General features: G+C 35.9%; 1 protein-coding gene across 2 annotated transcripts in view; it reads left to right on the plus strand.

The window, feature by feature from the left end:
• LOC141435964 (D-beta-hydroxybutyrate dehydrogenase, mitochondrial) overlaps nucleotides 1–24,850 on the plus strand; it is a 51,875-nt gene extending 27,025 nt beyond the window's left edge. For both annotated transcript variants that reach the window (XM_074098778.1, XM_074098779.1), the window contains exons 4-8: nucleotides 8,081–8,284; nucleotides 10,586–10,739; nucleotides 15,162–15,349; nucleotides 18,861–19,034; nucleotides 21,971–24,850. In XM_074098778.1, coding sequence (XP_073954879.1) covers nucleotides 8,081–8,284; nucleotides 10,586–10,739; nucleotides 15,162–15,349; nucleotides 18,861–19,034; nucleotides 21,971–22,129 — 879 coding nt within the window. In that variant the 3' untranslated portion in view covers nucleotides 22,130–24,850. The remainder of the gene's footprint in view (nucleotides 1–8,080; nucleotides 8,285–10,585; nucleotides 10,740–15,161; nucleotides 15,350–18,860; nucleotides 19,035–21,970) is intronic.
• Nucleotides 24,851–27,476: the final 2,626 nt, after the last annotated feature.

Consider the following 27,476-nt stretch of genomic DNA (forward strand, 5'->3'; position numbering starts at 1 on the left):
AATCGGTTCAGCGGTTTTGGCGTGAAAGCGTAACAGACAGACGGACAGAGAGACGGACAGACAGACGGACAGACAGACAGACAGACAGAGTTACTTTCGCATTTATAATATTATTAATAAGTATATAAGTATGGAAGTATGGATTAGCCTTATTCGGATAAAACTTATTTTAAATGAATGAAACACATATCGCAATGGTATTAAGTTGATTGCGCCTTCTTTGATCCCAGAAGCTTTATTTATTCAGATAGGATATTTACTCGTACCTACTGACATAGTTCGAAGGGGAAAATGCAGGATTGTCGCTAGCCAACCGCGAAATAGCACAAAAACGGTGAAAAGGATTTCCATCGTGCCTTAGACAAATTGTGAAAATATTGTCGTAGGTGCAAATCATTGGCATTATTCTGAGTTTGTATTGACATTAACGCAAGAAAACGGAGCGCGATTGATGGCATTCTACGAGCGCAACTGAACCTGGCCACCAAGTCCAGCCTAGCTCCGTAGCATTAGGTACTTCTCTAGGTGCGAGTGCTGCGACTAGTTTAAATCCTTCTCTAAATAGCAACGTATGCAAGTATGTCCCGGTTAGTACGTGAGGCGGTCGGTTCAGAGGGAGAATGCCCGTGATATTTTAGATATGATATGATGAACACTAATAATTTTATAATAGTTTTACTCCGTTACCTACCTACTGAAGTCAGCGGCGAGCGTTGTAACCTTTTACGTACAGATGAGACGCCAAGAGGCTGTTCTATCATTTTAGTTTTATGAAAGTACAGAAGCTACTAAAACAGCAATAAGACTAATTTTGCTTATCTCTAATTTTTAACCGACTTCAAAAAAGGAGGAGGTTCTATGTTCCAAAGTTTGTATTTTTTTATGTATGTTCGCCGGTTACTCAGTCAATTGTGGACCGATATTCAAAATTTTTTTATTTATTCGAAAGAGTATTCTTTTGAGGTGGTCCCATTGTCACCAAGTCAAGATCTGCTGATGGGATCCTAGGGAAATCAAAGGCAAACCTCAAATTTTATAGGCACACCTATGACGATTTTGATATTTTTAGCATAAAGATGAGCATTTACATTCATTATGGAATAATCGAGAAAAACGAACAAAAATGCAACATTGCCAGCTTAGCAGGTATAAACGCTCTTAAGTAAAAAAAAAGCCTTCAATTAGGTCCCATAAGCACCATATCAGGATCATGATTGGATCCTAAGGAAATCGAGAGAACTCTTCAAATATTGTAGGGACGCCTACGGTAATTTGGATATATTTAGTAGTAACTCGTGCATTTGCTCTTGAAAATCATATTTGGTGAAGTGTTTGGAGAACTGATGATAAAGACCACATTTGACCAACGGAGCCACACTGAATAACGTACTTCACGGGTTGAATTTCAATTACTTTAACACAGTTGCTAAACAATTTATGCTCGTCGTAATGCATATGGTGAAATGGAAGGGGTGGTGAAGCACCACGACTCCTCAATAATGAACGTCTCTGCATCGGAAAAAGCAATCTTTCTTAAAAGGTGTCGAGCAGCTGACATTAAACTATTGTATCTTAAATACTAAAAAGCGTCCAAAAAAATATAACAAAAAATTTAACAGAATACAAAAAAGCATGAAAATAATTTTCTACTAGTCTGAAGTCGGTGCTTCAGCACGAGCCAGCAGGAGTGATTGAAGCCCAATATATAAATACTCGTATGTAGGTAAGGTAGATGACTCTAGGTCCACGCCTGCTGGCTCGTGTTGGGGCACTGTGGCAGAAAATTATTTTCATAGTCTTTTGTAGTCGGTTCAATTATTATATTTTTTTAATGAATTATGGACTAAATGGGCCGACTATGGATTTTGCCGTTTTAGTTTCATCTGAGTTCGGGTATAGTCGGGAACGTTCGTTTCGATCTGCTAGTTGCGCCACTCGTCATATTATGTTCATGGTATGACAAGTTTGTTTCGTTGACTTGATACAACGGCCTTTCCAACAAATCATAAAGGAACGATTAATCGGTATCTTTTGTCGACTAGTCGCCGACTACAAATGCGGCCGGATAGTTGCTGACTACCAAAAATATAAGCTGTTAGCACGCGTCTCATTTGCTAGGTTGTGTCTTTCTCAACGGAATTATTGAGAAAAAGCACATAGCAACAACCTGTGCTACTGTAGGTACCATCACTCAAATAAGTGGTCTATCCATTTTTAAACAAGTTCCTATCAAATGAATATGTCGCTAAAGTCGAACTTTCAAGTTGACAGACACGTCTATTGGCATTATTGTTTTTTGACATGAAAACGATTAACAGCGTTAGGGTGGTAGACCACATACTTGGCTGATGGTACATACATAGCGTATTTACACGACACGAGTGATGCGAGTGATTACCTAAGCGGAACATTGAGAACGAGATTACAACCCCAACTGGGACCGCGAGCGGGGACCGACTTCGGTGCCTTCATTCATTATTTCTAAATAGCAAAGACTAAATTTACGTAGCTCACCTTACTGCCACAATGTAATGAAATTGTTTTTTAACTATTAACGACAGCATTTCCGTGTGTGTTGAAATTGATTTTTAAAATAAGATATATTATAACTTCTTTCTTGAAAGTAGGTAATATTATTGACTCCGAACGAGAATGACTGAAACGATTTTGATAAAATATATGCGAGATCACCTCAAGAGTACCTACACCTCTATAGAGTAGTAGAGCATACCTACCTACCCCTTTTTATCAAGTTTTTATTTGTTCACTGTTCATTTTGTTAGCTGCGCTTGTTTTGTCATCTAAACTACATTTCCGTACCAAATTTCAGGTAGATACCATTAACCTTTGAAGAACTCACCCCCGTGGAGACATGCCTGGCCGATCCCCAGAATTTTATAATGAATATACCAAATTTCAGTTTAATCGGAGAAAGTGGTAGAATAATGGTCTGCAAATTTTGAAACCAGGACTTACAAAGTTACAAATACGAGTATACGAATATTGCAAGTGTTTGGGTATTTCTTATTTTTGTGCACACAATGACTTCCATGGATGTTACTACCGTGGATGTAATTTCGTTTTCTAATATTTAAAGAAAGTGCTAATACAATACAATACAATAAAAATATTCTTTATTGCACACCACAAATCAGTAAGCTAATGTTTATGATTCCCAAATTATTTACATATGATACGGGAACTCGTCGAAAGATTAAAGTTTTTTTGTCAAATATTTCAAAGAGTTGTTACTAAAGTATATATGCGATTTCGGAACTTCGTCCAGTGCCGCTGTCATAATTATTCATACATTTTGAACGCACATATGCATCGGTGGCACCTGTGGAAGTCAGGTGGCAGTGAATGCCTTAAGTATATTAAATTCATTGCACCATACGGCAGCTGGGACGGGCTAATCATGTTACAACGGTAGCCTGTTTCTCTTGTATGCGTTAGTCTCAGACACTTAACAACCATTTATAACTAATAAAATAACCAACAAAAATTTGGAAACCCCCGACATTGTCACTTCAAAGTTCAATATCCCAAAAACGGCTAAACTGATTTTGATAAAACATGTCTAAGAACCATCGCTAGAAACCCTGCTTTAAAATAGAAAAACCGCATTCAAATCGGTTCACCCGTTTAAGAGCTACGGTGCCACAGGCAGACATACAGACACACATAGCGGTCAAACTTATAACACCCCGTTTTTGCGTCGGGGGTTAAAAATAGCCATCATTAAATTAGTATTTTTAGCCTGTTTCGGAAAAACCTCTGTTGGAAAGAATCGCTAGTGACCCCGACTATGTAGCTGACAGTTCCGTCAAACGTCTGTACAGTCACCTGCATTAATATCTATCACAGTGGAGCGTGCAAAAATATTTGACACGTCCTACCGGTCTTAGAAATAGAGTCGTATCAAAAATGTATACACGCTTTGTTGTGTCAGATATTGGTGCTCGTGACTGTAATTGAGTTATGTATTTTTCCCTAGATATTTATGTACGTTTGTACGTGTTTTTGTCTATTAATAGCAAAATTCCTAGTCAAAATGACATCCTGTTTTAGCCCCATCGACTATTGCAATAAAGAAATGACACATTATTTGCATTTAACTGGTTGCATACACAGTGTCGAGTCTAAAATGAAAACTGACTTTAAAATGAAAAAAAAAATACAGTTAATCCTGCATTTTATTTTTTTCCATAAAAGTTTTTTTTAATCTTGTAGTAAAAATTTTACGCCTTAATTTTAAAACTTATGAAACTCGTATTCATCCTTTAATTGATTGCTTTAGTTACCTGAAAACCTTTCAAACAAGTATCCTTTATTTTCAAGTGTTTATCTAAATACTATTTTATTTTTCATATTAGTAGGTACGATCAAGGGCATAAATATATACGTACGGTTACCTTGGTCAAAAATATCTATACATCTATTTATATGTCACTAAACATAAGGTCGATGTATACATATTTTGACGCTATGGCTGTATATATATTTTTGCATTCGACTGTACCACATAAGTGACGAAGCTCCTGTACAAACTTGCAGTTTTTTTTTATTTGCACTACGCAGGTAGAAGTTTCGCATTTCTTGGCTTTAAAATTACTTAAAGAAGTTTCATAGAACCCTCCACTTTTTATTAACTTTCTTATAGCGTCAAGTTCTGGAATAAAAATATGATTATTTTATAGACCTAGGTAGTTATTTAGACTATGCGTTAATATCAGTCAGTCATAATGACAAACAATTTCACAATTTCAGTTTTAGATAGTACATTGACGGATAAAAAGAACAGAATAGCAAGGCTCTAATTTAACGGTCGTGTACCCAGTTGACAAATGTAACATGTAAATGTAAATGTTACACACCTATTTATCGATCAAATGCAATCCGCCGCAACATGTTTGTGGTAATGTTCAGTTACATGCGTCATGATGTTTTAACGTACCTACCTACGAGCCTACGAGTACATGTAGATAAGGAGATGTATATTCATTCATTACAATATGCGGTTCATGTAACACATTCCCTGAATCCCACGGCTGAGATCTAATTTCAGAACACCCACGGCTGTAAGATAATAAGTATACTGTAATGGGAAATTATTAAATTAAATTAAATAAAACGTTAGCAAAACACCTCTACTTAAGACTGCGAAATTTCCACCAAGTTCCTCACATTTTGCAATAATATCTGCCCACGAACGGGTCCATACATCATAAACCAATGGCAAGTTTTGTTCAAGATTTAGGTCATCTTGTTTTGTTAAGAAGGCAGGCCGGGGAGCGATTTTTAACATCTTATCAGTGAAAATACCTTTCGAAAGTGGTATAAATAATTAAAATAATGTGTATTGCTGCAAAACCATGGCTCAAGTAAAATGTTCAATTTGTTGAAAAAAAAAATATATAGCTATTTTGTGGTTGTACTCTAGTTGTATTTCAAATTCATATTTTCGAATGGTATTTTAACTGATGTGGTTTAAAAATCGACCCCCCAGGATTCTAACATATGGAGCAATATAATGTAGAGCGTACACCCGCTCAGAACTCCGATTTAAAATAGGTTAACGATTTTGTTTTTACCTACAGATCTCACTATTATAAATCAAACCACGAATCCACTTCAGTTGCTTTTATTTTCTCTTTTGTATTTGGGAATATAATTCGTTTTTATGTTTTGAGATCACAATCTCATTCAATATCACTTTCTACTGCCGTCTTATGCCATTTGACGGATAGAAGTGGTGATTCCGATTGCGACATTGGTACGTTGGACATTTGGACAATGACACCAGCAAAAAATTTGTTTGTGAAAATATTAATAACAAATGAGTACTATTTAGGGTTGAGTTTAAAACAATTGCTTTGTCTTATGTAATCGGAGGTTGTGTATAAAGGCGCTGTGATTAGTGCGTGACTTGAAACGGTGAGTGCAGCAAAAGATTAAGAATTAACGATCAGACCCTAAAATAGTTAACCTCGAACGTCCCCGCGTCACGCATGCCATCAACAGCTGTGATAAAATATTCATTCAATTGTTACCATAACGGACATCAATCAACCTGTCGGCATCTATTTTGAACGACTAAGTTTTTTTCATTGTAATATTTTTGCGTAAACATATAAACTGGTATAATTTATTTATTTTGAATGAATCAACTGAGGTAATGGTTCACTGACACGTTTTAATTGAATTGGCTGCTAATTGTTACGAGAAAGATTTGCGACAAGTAGTGTGATAGATAATGATAATTACTCTGGGTACTCTAATTATACATATTGAAATTCTCTTTCACAATAATGGTTTAGCGTCGTGCCTAAAAAAATCTATATTTTATGTATAGTATTTACCTTGACCTTGGTCATTGCAATGTGGCTAAGAGTCCGACGATGAAAAGTAGAAAATGGATGACGAAGGAGTATTCATTAAAAAATGTGTCCTTGTTCAAGCATTTTCTGACAAAAATGTGACAGTTTATTCAAAAGTGACGCCCCTATTAAATGTTTACTTTTTATTAATACACTCTTGAACCTTGAAAGAGGTGAGATTATGTGCCTGTGTAATCTTGTTTTTAACCCCCGGCGCAAAAAGAGGGGTGTTATAAGATTGACGGCTGTGTGTCTGTCTGTGGCACCGTAGCTCTTAAACGGGTGGACCGATTTACATGCGGTTTTTTTTTATTTGAAAGCAGGTTTTCTAGCGATGGTTCTAAGACATGTTTTATCAAAATCAGTTCAACCGTTTCAAGATCATCAGCTCTTTTGTTCGCTGCGGTAGGAATCTTAGACGCATAACGGGTATTTAATTTACTTCCAAACATATTTGGGACCTAAAATTTGAAATACCCATATATGCTATATAACTATGCAAGATTATGGAACTCTCGCCCTGATGCTGCAGCCAGGATATCCAGAACGCTAGTAGGTAAACTTTTGATTAAACTATAGCAGATATATTGTGTTTGGATTCGTTTCGATCAGTATTTGATTCTACATACAATGCAGTGGTGGCACAAAGACGAGTTGATGCTGCAGCCAGGATATCCAGCATACCAGTATACTCTTGAAAAAATAATAGCAGATATGTCGTGTTTGATTCCTTTCGATCAGTATTTGATTCTACATACAATGCAATGGTGGCAACAAGATGAGCTGATGCTGTAGCCAGGATATCCAACACACTAGTACCTACACTTTTAAAAAATAATATACCAAAGTTTAAAAAACATGAACTAAAAAAACTTAAATTAAAAATGTTAAAAACCCCGACATAAAAAAACGCCCGAAAAAAACGCCGACGAGGTTAAAACTTTAAAAAATACTTTAGTTTCCTGTACCACAACCATGAGTTTACAGTGACCGTACTCGATAGCGACGGCGTAAATTATTTGCAGAGGCGCTGTACCATTCGCCATACAAATAATTTACGCCGTCGCTATCGAGTAGGTACGGTCACTGTAAACTCATGGTAGTGGTACTCCTTCGCCCCCCGACACCGACGACGCTTAGATAAAAACATATTATTAGGTACTTAAAGTAAATTAACTTAGGATAATTTTGTGGGAAATCAGCATAGTCCCCGCGGGATAGGGATAAACGAATTCTTCGCAGATGAAGTCGCGGGCAACAGCTCAATAGTGCATAATTATTTTTTACTTTTTAGTTGTCTTTTTTGCGGCGTTTTTTTGTCGGCGTTTTTTGTTTAATTAAGTGTCAAAGATTACTTAGTTACATCTTACCTACCTACTATTTGCAGGACCTTTTAATTTTATAAAATTAAGTTAACTTTTTTTTTATTCGGCTGGATGGCAAACGAGCAAGTGGGTCTCCTGATGGTAAGAGATCACCACCGCCCATAAACATCTGCAACACCAGGGGTATTACAGATGTGTAGCCAACCTAGAGGCCTAAGATGGGATACCTCAAGTGCCAGTAATTTCACTTGTGTTATATTTGTTAGTATTACCAATTAATTTGAAGGTTTGTCACGAATGCGGGGTCCGAGGCAATATTTCACAGGATTATTCCCGGGTTCACGATAAGAATTACTCAAAATATGTATTACGCAGGTGACAGCGGCAGGAAAGGCCGTCTTAGTGACAGGCTGCGACAATGTCCTAGGAAACGCACTGGCAAGACGCCTGGACGACCTCGGGTACCATGTGTTCGCGGGGTTCCAGAACAAGAGTGGCAACATTGACGCTGACATGCTGAAAGAAGATTGCTCTGGCAGACTCCACACTTTGCAGCTCGACATTACTTCTGAGACACAGGTGAATGCGATAAAATTACGTAGGTATAAACATAAAATAGATAAGTACATTTTTATTTTGTTTTGATTAATAAAAGGGGTGCTATAATTTAATGCACTTTTAGTGCAAAGTTTACAGAAAAATCAATTAGGGATCTTTATTAAGAATACCTACTGTATTGTAATTTCAAAAGCTATTATTAAAAATCTCCTTCACAGAGCTCAAATAAAGTTGAATGAACCATTTGATAGGCTAATGCTGTAATGGACGTTTACGACGACGACTTACCTAATATCTGTCCCAATGGATAAATCATTAATTCATTTTGCATTACGCGATTGTACCTACTACTTACTGGCAAACTCCCGGAAGATCATAATATCGTAGCAGAAGCTCATCTTACTCGTAATAACATAGACTAATTAATACGTGAAATCCATTGGATTACCCCATCGAGCGAGAGTTAATGGTTCGTTAGTTACAGATTTATTTGCACCTCGTTTGAGGCTAATAATGATGAATTTACATGAAACATATCGGATTAGCTGTTATCTCACACGCCTTTAGTCGAGACTCTGGCTGCGAAAAATCTAGAGTTAATTACCTATTAATTTGAAGAGGAAATTTAACTCATCCGCTGTTTATGTAACATTGGAATGAAATAGTAATAGGAAGATTACAGTACAGTACAGTCACGCGTACCTAATATTACCAGGCCTTTTATTACCAGTGAGCAAATTGATAGGTATACTCATATCCTTCATGATTTAAATATAATTATTTTATTAGTGTACCAAAATCTGAAAATGTTTTAACGGATAAATTTGGTTCCAATCACAAAAATGTATCATGAAAATATTTTATAATTATAAAAATTACATGAAAAGAAAAAATATATATTCTTCCTTCTTATGACGATGAATCTTAATTCAATTACTATCAATTAGTACATCAAACCAATGGCTATAATAAAGCCACGCAGTGTAAAATCTTTTCTCAAAGGTTGTTCTTGTGTTTGCTCTACTTCATGTTTACGCTATCCATGGTAAGACTTTTCTACCAAGATTTAGAAAAACAAAGTTTAAAGCGAACTAAAAACAATAACTTTGCTCACCCGCGACCTTATGTTAGCTAAAGCCTACGCAATAAATTTGTGTTCATGCAGCTCCTACACCTCCATGATGTAAAATACATGCAGAGCACCAAAACTCAACTATCGTTCTAATACAATGACGCGTTTCGAACTCAACCAGAGCTCATGCTCACAGCAATACTACCGTTCACCATGCTACAAAATGTATGACACAATAACAACAACGTCAACAACACATTTAACATCTGGTAACAAGGTGAACGGTTGTTTTGCTCTGAGGAAGAGCTCTGGTTGAGTTCGAAACGCGTCAGTGGTATGGTGGTGGTGATAATTGGGTTTGTGTGATTTGTGTGTGTTCTTACAGTGTGGAGGTGGACGACCTGCATGAACACACATTTGTTGCAGAGACGTAGCTATCATAAAGGTTGCGTGCGGGCAAAGTAATTATTTTTAATGGCCTTCGCAAATTAACGTCTGATTCAATGAATTATAAGTTATTATTATTACTTTAAAACCTAAAAAGAAATCGATCAAGACTATACTACACAATATTTAGTCTAGTACAACGTATTTCACTTATGACTCGAAACACCTTGAATAAAACTTCTCTACGCAAATATATTCAAAGAACCTGATAAAAAGGTCAAAAGTTGAACGTATTTTCTACAAAAGTAATTCTTTGATCATAATAATGTTGCCGAAAGCACAACGAAAAAATTTGATTTGAGACCTTCTGGGTATTAAACTTTATTGTACGTAATAAAAACATTAAAGCCCTTTTACAATGGCTTTGAACTTCTGTGATACTTCACTGGTTTATGCAAATGTCAAATAATATAATTTAGGAGTATTTCTTAGATAGGTACTTTGTGTATTTTTATTTGATTGTTAGATATAAATTATAATTCCAAATTGCAAAGCATTTAAACTGATTTACTCGAGAAATAACATAATGCAAAAAGTAATCTATATATAACTTAATTACTTCTTTTGACTCGTAAATTAGGTAACTGCATTATCGGTTACCCGAAAGCTATTTATGTGCAATATTTCTTTAAAAATTTCAATGATAAAATCAAATCATAAAATATTTGTACCTATTGTATTGCAAAATAACAAAACTGTTTTAACCAATTGCTATCGTCAACTACAATAATGCTCTCTCTCTAAAAAATCCCATCGCATAGCCTTTGGAACATTTTGTCACCTGGAATTACTTTTTTCCCCAGATCCTCTCTGCCTCTCTCTATATCGTGGACCACCTGCCAGAGGGCGCGCAAGGCCTGTGGGCAATTGTTAACTGCGAATCGTGGTGCGCCCTCGGCGAACTAGAATGGGTGCCTTTCTCCGTCATCCGCCGCGCGATGGAGGTCAACCTTCTCGGTAAGCTAGCTTGCGTCGGGCCCTGTAAAACAAACAGTTCCACGTCAGCTTACAGAGATGGCGCCAGTGGTGGATTTTTCCACTGTTTTCATCAGCAAATTAATATCGAAAACTAAAGTTGAACATCATTGCGTTCCATTTTGAGATAGAGTTTATCTTCATAGGTATTCAAATTCAAATTCAATACAAATCATTTACTCAGTAAAAAGACCGCAATTTTCAATCATTTATTCAGTAAATAGGCACTTTCACACGTCATTTTTAGGGTTCTGGAGCCAAAATGGCAAAAACGGAACCCTTATAGTTTCGCCATGTCTCTCTGTCTGTCTATCTGTCCGTCCGTCCGCGACTTTGCTCAGGGACTATCAATGCTAGAAAGCTGTAATTTTGCACAGATATACAGGCTGGCCCATTTATATCGGTCAGTATGGGAAAGTCTGAAACTATACGACATACGAAAATTTCTTCTTAGGAACCATGACATCGATTTTAATAACAAGAAAAACTGCTTTCATGCATTTAAAAAAACCTGTACTCAGCTCGGGAATCGAACCCGGTTGTTTTGAAAAAAAAAAACTTACACTATTTCTATTTAGATATCACATATCGACCAGATGGCCTAGTGGTTAGAGAACCTGACTACGAAGCTTGAGGTCCCGGGTTCGATTCCCGTGTCGGGGCAGATATTTGTATGAAAAATACGAATGTTTGTTCTCGGGTCTTGGGTGTTTAATATGTATTTAAGTATGTATCTATATGTATATAATTATATTTATCCGTTGCTTAGTACCCATAACACAAGCTTTGCTAAGCTTACTTTGGGACTAGGTCAATTGGTGTGAATTGTCCCGTGATATTTATTATTTATTATTTATTATTTATATCGATTGTGTATGTCTTAAGAAGTAAATGTGTTCAAGAAAAAATATGTCTAAAATGAATAAAATGCATTGTTTTCACATACTTCAATTTATTTTAGTAGGTGTTCGAAGTTTTTTATAATAAATATTTTTAAATTAAATTCTGCAACGCAGACAACGGCAACAGAACCAGAAACTAGACACGAAATGCGACCAACTCACACTTCACAACACTATACAATACAAATACACCGACATAAACACACACACACACACACACACACACACACACACATCCACATCCTAATTTTCACCGGCTTTCAGTTTAGGCCATGGCATCATCACATAAGTACTCCTCAACTTTATAGTAAGCTTTCTTCAGAAGTGCACTCTTTATGTATTAGGGTTCCGGAGCCAAAATGACAAAAACGGAACCCTTATAGTTTCGCCATGTCTGTCTGTCTGTCCATCCGTCCGAGGCTTTGCTCGGGGACTATCAATGCTAGATAGCTGTAATTTTGCACGGATATATGTGTAGGTAGACTATGCCGACAAAATGGTACTTACAATTAAAAATTGAAAAAAAAATTTTTTTAGGGTACCTCCCATAGACGTAAAGTGGGGGTGTTTTTTTTTCTCATCCAACCCTATAGTGTGTGGTATCGTTAGATAGGTCTTTTGAAACCAGTAGGGGTTTGCTAAGACGATTTTTCGATTCAGCGATATGTTTGCGAAATATTCAACTTTAAAGTGCAAATTTCATTCAAATCGAGCGTCGTGTTGTGTGGCAACCTCCATGCTTCTACAGGAACTTTATTGTAAAATCTCACGCAGTTTCCCATACAAGATTTGCTTACTTTCCGTAAACAGAATTTAGGAACGGCAAGCTTGTGCTTATTCCGAGTGTTGATATCATGTACACCTGACACTTTTGTTAAAGGACGACTCGATATTCTTGGGTGTATACAATATCATAGCATGTATGTTCTGTGAAGCTACTGTGAGAATGTTTATCTCCTTAAAGCGTTCTCTTAGTGAATCTCGGGAGCCAAGGTTGTAGATAGACCGGACTGCCCTCTTCTGTAGAATATTCAATTTTGAATCAGTTGCAAATGGAGCAGAAAGTAGGTATCACTGTTGAACACTTAGTAATTACCTAAACAAATTAATTATTATAATGCAACTTACTCATTTTATCTAAGATTTTTTTAATATTCAATTTTTATTTATTATTTTTATTTTTTATTTATAGGTATTAGTAGTTATTGCTAAAAGAAAGCAAAAACCTGTGCTTTCTTTAAGCAATAAATGCCCAAGAATACCTATTCTTGGTAATTTTTCCATCAGTATGAAAATGTTTTTAATATTAGAGGAGGATAACACACACCTACTTATAATTTCATAATTTAACCTACGAATTTAAACTATTTGGATCAGACAACACCCATATGTCAAACTGTTCTAATTTTCGTTCTAATTTCCTAACCTACATTGTTGACAACACACGCTTGTTATTATAGAATCGTAGCCAAGATTTAAAAACATCTGGATTTAACACTACCTATAAATTTATGTCAGGCTATGTCTACGTGAATAAAATTGTCGCACGAGGCATACAGATTCCACCCAGATTTTACCATGAAAATTGTCAAAAATCATAAAGTCAAAGTCAAATAGCTGTTTATGCAACTGAATCGTAATAGGGGCCCTTAAAACACGAATGTGGTTTCATAAAAGGGTCACACGAGTGTTTTTAGGCCTAATTTCGTACAGTTTCATACAATATTTTATCTACATCCATATATTAAATCCTCTATCATGTGTTAAGAGCGTTTATACCTAATAAGTAATATATATAATTATAAGTTTATACCTAGTAATACGAATGTCTGTTCTCGGGTCTTGGGTGTTTAATATGTATTTAAGTATGTATTTATCTATATAAGTATGATTATCCGTTACCTAGTATCCATAGTACAAGCTTTGCTTAGATTGGGGCTAGGTCAATTGGTGTCAAGTGTCCCATGATATTTATTATTGTTATTATTAGATGTCCAGCTATCTACATACCAAATTTAATCCAAATCCGTCTAGCCGTTTCAGCGTGAAGGAGTAACAAACATAGGTACTCACTCACTCACAAACACTCACTCACTCAATATTAGTAGGATGAGTAAGATTAATAATATTAAGAAATCCCTTGTTGATTTAAATAAAAATAACGTGATAATCAGTGCATTATGAAGTGCATTTATTTATTTTGCATTTATTACAAAGTTCATTTATTTATCATGATGTTATACTGAATAAGCATGTAACTCCGAACGTGGGCGACGAAAGGTCAACATTTTATAGTGAACTGTTTTAAGTCGGGTTAAATCGGTAATTTTGTACCTACATGATAACGTGTTTACATAACATGGTATAAAATCGTTCTTTTTTTCATAAATAAAATTGGGTAGGTACTTTTGCAAAGACAATATTGATTTGCAAGATATAAAATAAAATTAAATATTAAGTCAGTACAGTACCTCCTGTATTCGATAAATGTTTATGACTTTATTGTGATTATAGAGATGTCAGTATGAATTCGGGGGCACTAAAGATAGAGGACAGATACCAATTAGCGTTAAAACCACTCCGCGCGCGTGAACAACTCTGGTGAATAGTCTTAGGAGCCTCAGTTTGTCATTCACCAAACTCAATTGTAACATTTTAATTGATCTAAAAGGCAACGTTCACAGTTTTTAATGATTCGCGGTTAATAACATTAGCTAGATAGAAACCTTGATTATATGATTATCTTTAATGAGTTCCCGATGTCAAAGTCAAAGTCAAAGTCAAAATATCTTTATTCAATTTAGGCTATAACAAGCACTTATGAATGTCAAAAAAATCTACCACCGGTTCGGAAAAACCTCTGCTGAGAAGAATCCGGCAAGAAACTCAACGAGGTATATATATTTTTTTTAAACAGATTTACAATATTATTAAATGATATGTATACATCACAAGTATTTAACACAACTTTATTTTTAACACAGTAAGTTCGCTATTTGAAGGAATCGCTAATGCGGATCGGAATTATTTCCAAATATCCCTGTCCATGATATAATCATTAACTTTATAATACGCCTTTGATATTAATGTCTTCTTGACAATAGAACTGAATTTTGTATCCGTTTCATTTATAATATTTTTTGGAATTTTATTATAAAAACGTATGCAATTTCCCAGAAAAGACTTTTTGGTTTTAGCCAGTCTGTAAGATGGAACTTTAAGCTTCCCTGTGTTTCTAGTAGCCTTTGGCTTATCGACGTTAGTGGGAAAATCACATATGTTCTTCCTAACATACATGATTATTTCAAAAACATAAAGCGACGGCAGTGTTAGGATATCTGTTTCCTTAAAAAAAGATCTTAAAGATTCACGCGTCTTCAAATTATCATGGACAATCACGGTCTACATGCCGTTACAAATATATCTAAGGCAATGTTAATAAAATGTTAAATAAACTAAGTAAGTTCTCCTTTTTTTTGGTAAATTTTAATATGATGCACAGGACCGTCTCGACTGGTCCAAGTAATGCTGCCGCTGGTGCGACGCGCGCGCGGGCGCGTGGTGCTCGCGTCGTCGATCCTCACGCACGCGGCGGCGCCGGTGCGCGGCGTGCACGCAGCCTCGCTCGCCGCGCTCGACGCGCTCGCCGCCTGTCTGCGACGCGAGCTCAGACCGCGCGGCGTCGATGTGGTCAGTACACCCCTTGGCTAAGTCTCCCCACATCTATCGACGCGGAACAAAAAACGCTTTATGTCCGCGCATTCAGGATAAAAGACTTCGATCGGCTCGACTGACGCGAAACGGCGTGTATAGATGGCAGAACATTTTTTTACTCTTATTGCATGGACATAAAACGTTTTTTGAACGGCTGAAGCCGATTTTGCGTCGATAGGGGTGGGAGGCCCTATTCGGCTTCGTTTATTGCTGTTCCGCGGAAACAATTCAATTTTCTGGAATAAAAACTATTTTTAACTTTTAATTTCTGGAGGAAAAAGAGATTTCTTATGTTGGGAGCCATTGGTTATGTTTGTCGTTAATTATGACGCCTTTAGCTATCATTAGTGCCTAAACAGCTAGGACTCTGGGATATTAGGGACACACGGTATGAAATCTCTTTTTCCCTCCAGAAATTAAAAGTTAAAAATCCCATCCAAATCGATTCATCTCTATAGAAGCTACGATGTCACAGACAGACACACAGATAAACAGTTTAAACCTATAATACCCCTCTTTTAGCGCCGGTGGTTAAAAAGTATGAGAAGTAAGAAAGTAAACCCCAACTAGCCAATAATCTACCCACGTCGAATATAGACGTAGACGTGTGTGTGGGAGATGATAAAATAGCAAAGTTGTTGCCTATTCATCATTAAGAATAACAATATGTCAAATCTTGTACCATTATAAAGCTAAATTAACTTGGCCATTCAATCGATTGAATCTTACATAAAATAAGATACGTATCCCATTCAACAGTATTCGAACACTGAAACCGGGAAGGTGTGCTTGAGACTTAACATACTTTTTTAAAGTATCCAAAAATAAACAAAAAATACGAAATATTTGAGGACATTAGACAAAAAATATCTTGATGATTACAGTGTTATCGAAATATCTAATGAAAGTTACTTTGAGAACTTTTGACTTGATAGGTATATCATTTAATTGAGATTGCAATTTGGAGTCTTTTTGTGTTTTTTTTTTCAATTTCAACTCCAAATTCGTTACTTTTACGGTCATCTCGTGAAATCCAACGAAAATAAGTACACACTGGAACATGTATGCACAGAAATAACCCAGAAACAGAGACCAGTTTGCAGCTGGGAATCGAACCCAGGTCCTCAGCATTTCGTGCTGCGTGCCATACCCCCTACACCACCACTGGACAGGAGTCTAGACACAAATTTCTCCCATGCACCACACATTTCAGCCTGCTTTTTTTTGCCTGGTTTCGATTCCCAGCGCTGGTTTCTTTTTCTGGGTTTTTTTCTGTAATTTCATGTTTCAGTTTGTATTTTCGTTTGATTTCACGGGATGACCGTAAAAGTAACAAAATTGGAGTTGAAATAAAAAATACAAAAATACTCCAAAAGCCAATCTTAATTTGATTGCCTAGTAGCGATATCTCTTGTCCGGGTGAGCGGTTAGTTCCGAAGGAGTGTTGACGTTTCTCGATTTGAGCTAAAACATAGATGTCGCTAGTATCGCTGCTTAAGTGACTAATAAAGGAAAAAAGCAGACTGAAATGTGTGGTGCATGGGAGAAATTTGTGTCTAGACTCCTGTCTAGTGGTGGTGTAGGGGTATGGCACGCAGCACGGAATGCTGAGAACCTGGGTTCGATTCCCAGCGCTGGTCTCTTTTTCTGGGTTTTTTCTGTGCATCCATGTTTCAGTTTGTATTTTCGTTAGATCATTTAATTGATTCCACAGTGTTGGCATAATACAGTTTCGTAAATGTATGAGTTTGTATTTGTGGGAACCAGTTACATCGTTTCCACTCTGTTCTGAAACATTTATTTGGGAAGTACACACAATCCCATCTCAGCACAATGCTTCCAAAAATAGCCTAAAAATGAATTTATCGTAACGAATAGAAACTAATAATATAAGAACCAAAAAATAAAACTATACAAATCCATTTTTAATACAAGCTTTTTTTGCTTATTACGTTTTTTGTTGACTACTTGCATCATTCAACTTACATTGCGTATTCCAAATTTCAAGTCAATGCGACTTCTGAATACGAATACTGAATTTGACTTTCAAGTATTGGCTCATACTGCCCGGCAAGTTAAATAAACTTGCAATGTCAGTTAGGTTTTGGTGTTTTCGTGCTGACAATGTTACTCCGAGTACATTCCATTCAACCCAAATTCAACCAAACTCAAACTGTTTTCATTAAGGCATTGTGTATCCATTAAGACTACTAAGTATTACAATTAGGTAACCACTATTGAATTCTTGTGCGACCCAGTATGTAGTAGGTATGGGACGATTTATTTTATTTTAATCAGTATTCCATTAACCGAATGAAAACCCCGCAAGAAAATCTCCAGCCATTTTTTACCGGCTTAAACACATATAAAATAACTCCCTAAAAATACCTTGTGCAGAGAAATACCAATACCTTTTTATTCTGACGTGTTGTTTGTATCCCTGTCAATAAAACGTCGATTTTGCAAAGTACATAGTCTAACGTTCACAAGAATCGACGTATTGAAGAGCCATTCTCTTTGTCAAGTCGGAAGCACATAATACTTACTCCTACGTTCTTTACTTGTAGGCCCGCTGAGATTAAACTTTATACTTCCTTAGAACTAAATAGTAAGAAGTAGGTAGGTATATACCTACCAAGAAAGTGTGGGATCAATAATTTTACCAAAAATCTTTGGACCACTGTTTGTTTGCTCTTGTTGTTTATCGGTTTCTGATTAAATTAAAACCACTCGCGGATTGAGTAGGTACCTTCTTAATTTGACTTTCCTTGATTCTATTGTTCCATAGTATATTCATTAACCTTGAGAGTATTCAGCAATAAAATACCTGAAAACATGAAGCATTCCCTTGGCTTAAGAGATAATTATTTATTAAATGTGATACTAAAGGGTCATACTGAAAACCAGCGCTGCAAACAATTGTATGATATTGACTCATTTGCGAGTTCGCTTGTAACTCTCAAAAAATTAGTCAGGCAACATTTTGTATAGTGTTTTTATCAACATTTATCTTTCACCAAACCTAGTTTTGTTGATTTTTTTATCTATTTAATTACACACATTAGTTTTTTATAACAACCTCGAGGTCTTTATATTGTTTTTGGTTTACCTGTACCTATACTCATTAATGTATGACTGTTTGTGTTCTTAAAATGAATAAATAATAATAAATTAATTAATTAATTATAAAAAAAAATATCGGCCCCAAACAAACCATGAAAATAACGAAAATTATCGAATAATATATCATTCATTTAAATTAGAAAAGACAGGTCGACTTGACCCTATAGTCCACGAGCTTTAGCTGGTCTTTCAATATAACTTTTCGGGGGCGTGGGAAAGGCAATTAAACGGCTAGACAGCTGTCTCAGCTCCATTATTGGATTACGTATTTATTATATTAACATTCGTTTATAATTATAGCAAACTAAATTGGCATTTAGTACATTATATTAATTATTAAGTGTAAATTTTGTATTTTCTAAAGGTGGTCGTGGCTGCTGGGGAATACACAACAGGCAGTGCTTGGCTTTCGGAAGAAAAACTCTTAGAGCAAGCGCGAGATATGTGGAAGAGACTTAGTGACGAACAAAAGGGATCCTACGGCGAAGACTATTTCGAAACAGCTCTGCGCAGCCTCGAGAAATACACCAAGAGTGCTGTAAGTCCTAATTAGTCTAAATTAGTTTATTACCGCTGCCTGCCAACAGTATAGATGACCGAAAGTTGAACTAAAAGTAGGTATTTTTTTAGCTGTGTGAAATTTATCTAATCATTAAAATTACACAAATTTCTTATGCGTTTTCATATTGGTGTAAAGTCTAAATCAACATAAGATAACTCCAGAACAACTTTATATTCAGCCCAAAATACTTGGAAGGAACTGATTAACTTACGAGCTGTTTGCTTGTGACTTTGTTCCAAAAGCTTCGGTAATTAAATTATGAACAACGCTTCAAATTGGCTGTCTGACGGACGGCCTCTTCCACCTCTCCAAGTTAAATGCTATCTTATGGATAAAATTATATCTGGGACATATATGATTGTTATTTTGTCGGGAAGATGTAGGTAATATAGGCTCCAAATTACTTTTACTCTACTATAATAATATATATTTATATATTTTAAAAGAAGCTGAAAGTTTCAAAGAATGTGTTGATTGTGAATATTTTAATAAGGTTCAAGACCGAGTTATAGAAGCAAAGGGGATTTCGAAAAGTACATTAACGTGGTTCTGTTCAAAATTACAATATTACTTTTTAAAAACGTATGCTTACTACGTTTTTAAAAAGTAATATTGTAATTTTGAACAGAACCACGTTAATGTACTTTTCGAAATCCCCTTTGCTTCTATAACTCGGTCTTGAACCTTATTAAAATATTCACAATCAACACATTCTTTGAAACTTTCAGCTTCTTTTAAAATATATAAATATATATTATTATAAATAATTTACCGTGATTGCTTTGTTGTGATCCCCATGGAAATCAATTACCGAAAAATAACAAACTAAATAAATAAGTAAGTGGTGGTTTTAACTGCTCTGTATAAATCAATGAAAACACAACGAGTGCACTCTTCGCGTGATGGATTGCAAGTCAAAAAGACAATTGTCATTTTGTACTACACGAATCCTTCCGATTTCACCAGAACCCGAAGGTTTTTACTAAGAGCTCACGGCTTTTACACCCTTATCTACGTCCAGGTATAACGTTGAAAATGATCATGATCACCTTAATATTTTAAAATACAGAAAAAGTTCATTAATCTTAAAATTCTGTTTATGTTTTAGGATGCGGACCTGACGGCGGTGACCCGTGCCCTGAGTAACGGTGTGATTTGCAACTTCCCCTGTCTCGCTACACTCCGTATCGCACGCGAGAAGCTAATGTCTATCCTGGCTGAATACCTCCCTCGCTCACTCTACGAAGGACTTTATACCGACTAAGCATGGGACCAGCCCATTTAATCCTCTGATTTAAACAAACTCGTTTCATATGTATAAAAATTAATAGGACCAGCGCAGCCTCGCGCTATTCCTCATTAAAATGAGCTCGTAATAAAAAATCATCCACGATTATGAAATAATTAATTTGCGGCTCAATAAGGAACTCGTAAACACCGAGGCAATTATTGATGCACATAAGGTCCATTAGCCCTGGAAATTAAATTAGGTGAAGTTGGCCGGGCCATGCCAAATAGGCCACGGCACGCGACCGGGCGAACCGCAAGCTTGCATAAGCATCTAAAGTTTGAGCAACTTCGCTGATCATTCAGCCAGAATCCACTTTTCACTTAAACACGTAAAAAGTAGTAAAATACACTTTCTTACATTAAAATTTTAACCCTGTAATTGTATTAAAAGTTCCTACGTATGCTTTCTGATAATTAACAGTATCAAAAAACTCTGTAGAGTGTGTGTTAAACAATTACTTTGACTTCAAAACATAAGACAGTACCTAGTGGAAAAATAATCTTTTTTAAATCACTTGTGTATAAGTAAAATACCCAGGTCAGCGCTATATCTTAAAAAAGCTTTAACTGTTGTGACAGGTTCCGATTACAGACTGTAATGTTTTAATTTGCTATAATTTTGTATGGTAATATTACTCTTATTACGACCAGAAATTGAATAAAGTTGAATTGAAAACACAACTTCAGCCCGCGGTGAAACACTATTATCAAAGGACTGCATTGATACTTCACCTATTCAAATCTGTTGGTACTTTTTAAGTAAGTTCCGTTAAATAAATTTATAGCATTTAAAGCGAGTTTACAACTAAACTAAATATTATTTATTCTATTTGAATTTTGAACATTCCATGGACATTCCATTAGTCGAATACGACTGATCATTCTGACTCATTGATTTATACAGAGCAATTAAAACCACCACTTACTTATTTATTTAGTTTGTTATTTTTCGGTAATTGATTTCCATGGGGATCACAACAAAGCAATCACGGGAAATTATTTATAATAATATATATTTATATATTTTAAAAGAAGCTGAAAGTTTCAAAGAATGTGTTGATTGTGAATATTTTAATAAGGTTCAAGACCGAGTTACGTAGTAAGCATACGTTTTTAAAAAGTAATATTGTAATTTTGAACAGAACCACGTTAATGTACTTTTCGAAATCCCCTTTGCTTCTATAACTCGGTCTTGAACCTTATTAAAATATTCACAATCAACACATTCTTTGAAACTTTCAGCTTCTTTTAAAATATATAAATATATATTATTATAAATAATTTACCGTGATTGCTTTGTTGTGATCCCCATGGAAATCAATTACCGAAAAATAACAAACTAAATAAATAAGTAAGTGGTGGTTTTAACTGCTCTGTATAAATCAATGAAAACACAACGACTGCACTCTTCGCGTGATGGATTGCAAGTCAAAAAGACAATTGTCATTTTGTACTACACGAATCCTTCCGATTTCACCAGAACCCGAAGGTTTTTCTAAGAGCTCACGGATTTTACACCCTTATCTACTCCGAGGTATAACATGAAACATGATCATGATCACCTTAATAGAATTTTAAAAGCAGAAAAAGTTCTTAATTTGAAAATTCTGTTTATGTTTTAGGATGCGGACCTGACGGCGGTGACCCGTGCCCTGAGTGACGGTGTGACCCGCACCTTCCCCCTGTCTCGCTACACTCCGGTCTCGCCACGCGAGAAGCTTAAGTCTATCCTGGCTGAACACCTCCCTCGCTCACTCTACGAAGGACTTTACACCGACTAAGCTGGGACCAGCCACACTTTAATCGGTCTCTGATTTAAAACACCACTCGTTTCATATGTATAAAATTTAAAACAGGACCAGCGCAGCCTCGCGCTATCTCCTGATTAAAATGGAGCTCGTAATAACAAAATCATCCATCGATTATGAAAGGTACGTTTAATTTGCGGCTGAATAAGGAACTCGTAAACAACCGAGGCAATTATTGATGCACATAAGGTCCATTAGCCCTGGAAATTAAATTAGGTGAAGTTGGCCGGGCCATGCCAAATGAGGCCACGGCACGCGACCGGGCGAACCGCAAGCTTGCATAAGCTCTAAAGTTTGAGCAACTTCGCTGATCATTCAGCCAGAATCCACTTTCCACTTAAACACGTACCCTGAACGCGAGTAAAATACACTTTCTTACATTAAAATTTTAACCCATGTAATTGTATTTGAAAAGCTCCTACGTATGCTTTCTGATAATTAACAGTATCAAAAAACATGTGTAGAGTGTGTGTTAAACAATCTATTTCTGACTTCAACAACATAAGACAGTACCTAGTGGAAAAAATAATCTTTTTAGTAAATCACTTAAATAAGTAAGTAAAATACCCTCGTCAGAGCTATATCTTATGACAAAAGCTCAACTAACTGTTGCTGACAGGTTCCGATTACAGAGAGCTGTAATGTTTTACTGTTGCTATAATTTTGTATGGTATATATTACTCTCCCTATTACGACCAGAGAATTGAATAAAGTTGAGATTGAAAATACAACTTCTGCCCGCGGTGAAACACTATTATCAAAGGACTGCGGAGATACTTCACCTATTCATATCTTTGCTAAGTAAGTTCTCTTTAAATAACTTTATAGTGATTTTCCCGCGAGTTCGCAACTAAACTAAATATTATTTATTATATTTAGTTGTTCAATCACTTTTGCTACAATTCAATTAGTTACTACACACTATGCATTTTAAGTACTTGTGACATTTAAACATCACCAGTACTTTTGCAACTTCCACTCGTATTTGTGTGGTAAAACTAGAATTTCTAGTGCTGCGGCCGCTGCCACGCCATCATATATGTACAGACCAGAATGCAAGCATAATGCATTAGACGCCATGTTGTTTAAACGTCAAGGTAAACAAAACGTTCATATCAAGTGATCGCAACTTTTTTGTTGACTGTTTCAATATTGTGAATTATTGGTTTGGTAGTCGGTACCTAAGTACGGGGTATGTAATTGCAATATCGCTTCAAAGTTCGATGATGAATCGCATACTGCAAACATGGCTCGCAGCTCGACTTGCTTTTCAATTAACTCCCATCAAACGTGTCAGCGGCACGTGCCTATTCATTCATTTTCGCATTCAAAAAGCTTTGAATTTTTATGTCGCTCTACCTCCGCGTTCATGAGATTTTAAAATATTCAAGGCGACAACGAACTACTCGTAACACGTTAATTATTCCACGTCATAAAATTCAAAGACGTTTAAAACCACTTTGTAGTCACAGATGCGCGTCTGAAATAAAACAAGCTTCTTACATAGTTTACAAAGTTTTGATCACACTAGCGCATGTTTTCATGTACAATGAACTTTACCTTTTAAGGGTTTACCTATTGAACAATATTCACTTGTTTATAATTATCATTATTAAAAGTTTATATTCGTATTTATTCTTTTTTAAATGTAGCATTATAGAGAACTAGTAATAGTCAAGGATGTCTACGTAAAGTCAGTAGCACCGAAGAATTATTTCAAAACAATTTTTCATCTACAAGAGATCATCCACCAAATAATAATACATTTAGTCAGTATAAGATATATCAAATTTTTCGCTAGCGACTTTATCAACATCACAAGCATAATCAATACGTGACCGTGAAACAAACGTATGTAAAATACACTGTACCTGCGGGCGCCCCATAAATAACACGAAATTGAATTTATGTAAATTTACCTCTTCACGCTAAATGCTGACCGTCGCCCACATGTAAATACATCAAATACGTAGAAAAACCAATTTCGTTAGGTAGTATTCAGTTTTACGCGACCATGAAATTTTATATCGTTGTATTTTGTTTGAGTGACTGCGTGTTTTATTATTACGGGAATGTATTACCGACTGTCTAAAATGAACAGCTGTATATTTTTTCATATTACCTATTATATCTTTATATTATTGATAAATCAGTAAATAAATGTTTTCGACAGTTCATTAAAAATTGCCGTTTTTTATAACTATGTAATGGTGACACTTCAGTTGACGTTGTGTATTCGCGTTGCGCTATTGACATCTCCATCGCTCATGCTAGAATGTAGTAGTAAGTTATTGGTGAATATCCAACTAAAGTGCCAGCATAACGTGAATGCTGTAGTCAAATATAAGTTTAGATATTCTTTCTTCGTGCAATCACACTTGATTATTTTGAAGTCATCAATTTTATCAAGTTTTTATACCTTGCCTTACAAGGTACCAATAATTATTAAAATTTGCTTAAATTGAATACGTTCCTTTACTTATTTACGAATATGAATTTATTATTATGCACGAAGTGTTAGGTATTGAAACTGATGAGTTTTCCTTAGATAGAGAACAAGAGAATTAGTCATCCAACGTCATTTTGGATGACTACAGGCATTTAATTACGAGAGTGCAACAATTGTTATTAATTAAAAGAGTGAATAAATTTGTATTATTGTGTTTGTATATTTAAATAAACATTAAAACAAAACCTGATTTTAAATACCCAATTGCGTACACCTTGATTATACCCACAATAAAACCTCAAATTTCTCATAACCTTTATAATCCCGAATCAACAGACGCCAACAAAGACCACCCGCCACTGAAATACGGTTTTGGACGTTCCTAAACCCATTGTGATAGAATTTTAAGCACAGAAAAGAAAAACATTTCTTTTTGGTCCGCTATTTAAAACACTTCGACGCGTTTTTATTACGTTCCATCCATAAATAATTACGCGGGAAAATAAAAAGAATTGACTGGTGCTACCATCTTCGCGGAAGAAAATAGTCCACACGCAATCACTATAATATACTTAGCTACCTACCTAAGTTATATATATTTTGTATTGCAAAATTAGGTACGTTATTTGCGTATAAGCAGTTTTCAAATTATTTTTGTTTTGAACTCTGATTTTTTTACAATAGTTTTGGCACTCTTTGATTAAGATTACCTACCTAGGTACGACTAATACTAATAATATAAATAGTGTGTGTGAATCCATGGCCTATTTTTTATTTTCGGACAAAGGAGAGTGGGCTACTTGGCCTATATGAGTAATAAGGACAAACGATATGTCACTGGATAGCTTATTCTAAGTTCTAAAACTTTTACTATGGCAGGTAAATCCCCCCAAATTTTAGTGTGAAAAAGTTATCGCTGCATAAAAGTACCTAGGTTTTTTCGATACTATAATTTCCTGCGTTTTGATGATTTAGTTTTTACGCGTTTGCATGTTTTTTTTTGTGCCTAGTTTTCACTTTTACGTCTTTGCTAATATTCTGGTTTTCTTATCGGTTTCTGCAAACTGTCGCTGGTTAGGTACTTTCTTGCAACTTCTTGTTGTTCTTTGGCTTTGTCATTTGTCATTTACTTATTTTTTGATATTTGGTTATTTTCTTCTGTGTATTTACTTATATGATAAAATGGTTTTGAAACTTGTAAAGAACTAAAATCAATATATTTAACAATGACAATAAGCTCATTGGTGGATTTTTTTTATTTTGCCATAACTTTTTTTTACACAGCGATTCGAGATTTCCCACCATACAGAATGTTGTACGGCTTGTCGTTCTTGGTTCCTAGGCCAGAGTCCATACAAATCTGCCAATTCTCCTTTACCGTCTACTGAATACGACAGGTATTTACCGTTGGCCTCGGGTGACTCCGACAAGCCAAACTCATGTATTGTAAGTATAACATATCTATATTAGTATGCCTACCTACACGGCTTCACTAGCAACCTATCCAAACTTCACCGGAGTGGCAACCGCGGTTCGCTAATGACTTCGAAACTTTATATTTTCGACCTTAGTTCAGCCTTTACGAATTAAATCTTGAATTACTTGAATTTCAAGGTCGCAATTAATGTTTGTTGAATTAGTTTGCATACTAAGCCTGAATAGACAAGGCACATCCGACATGCAATTAACGGTTACCAATTACATCAAAAATCTGTCTAGACAAGACAGCTTTACTTACTCAGCGCGTTATCTATTACAAAACCTTAGCCAACCGTTGAACATATGTTTAACATATCAGTTTATAGAATGCCGCCATTTCAAAGCAGTTAAAAAACCCCTGAAACACTTATGGCCTACCTAGACAATCAGTGTATTTGTTGCCCAAAACCAAACATTTTTTTTAAATTGCAGTTTTAATTGTCTCTTAATTTAATAGATTAAGGGGCTGTTTCACCATCCATTGATTAGTGTTAATTGACGGTTAAATGTGATGCCGTCTCTATTTGTTTTGTTCGAATAGACGGAGACGGCATCACATTTAACCGTCGGTTAACACTAATCAATGGATGGTGAAACAGCCCCTAAATCACAACTATTATAAAGTACCTACATTCTGACAACTATTTTAGCAGTTTCGTTCAGTTTTTTTTATTTTGCTGGTGATAGGACCTTGTGCAAGGTCCGCCCGGATTGCTACCACCATCTTGCTCGCTAATCCTGCCGTGAAGCAGCAGTGCTTGCACTGTTGTATTTCGGCGTGGAGAGTAAGACAGCCGGTGACTGGCACTTAAGGTGGGATATCCAGGCCTCTAGGTCGGCAACGCATCTGCAATCCCCCTGGTGTTGCAGGTGTCTATGGGCGGTGGTGATTTCTTACCATCAGGCGACCCACTTGCTCGTTTGCCAACCAGTCGAATAAAAAAAAAATACTGTAATGAAGTAAGTATAAAATGTTAATAATTATAATAAAGTAGATACCAAGAAATGGCTGAAACGTGCGATGTTGTAATATACCTACTTAGAAAGGTACCTAATTGTTGTTGTTTACGGACGACGTGATCGACATGCCCATGCACTGACAATAACTTTCAAAGTAGCAGTACGGGTTATTATTTTAACATATTACTTAAATTTCTTTTTCATCACACTTGCTCGTAAACAGTGTCGTAACATGCAGGCTACCTTGGTTGCAACCCCCCAAATAAAACCCTCGACCTTAATGTGCTTTGCTTGTCATGAAACCCGTGGTCGGTAAATGAGTCATTGCCTGTATTAATTGTCATGCCATGAAGCCCAAGGTCGGTAAGTGAGTTTGTTACTGCATGGTGTGCTGCTGCTCCGTGCGCGCGCTGCACACGCACGCCATGCACA

Source organism: Choristoneura fumiferana, chromosome 16, assembly GCF_025370935.1.
Source record: "Choristoneura fumiferana chromosome 16, NRCan_CFum_1, whole genome shotgun sequence".
Lineage (NCBI taxonomy): Eukaryota > Metazoa > Arthropoda > Insecta > Lepidoptera > Tortricidae > Choristoneura > Choristoneura fumiferana.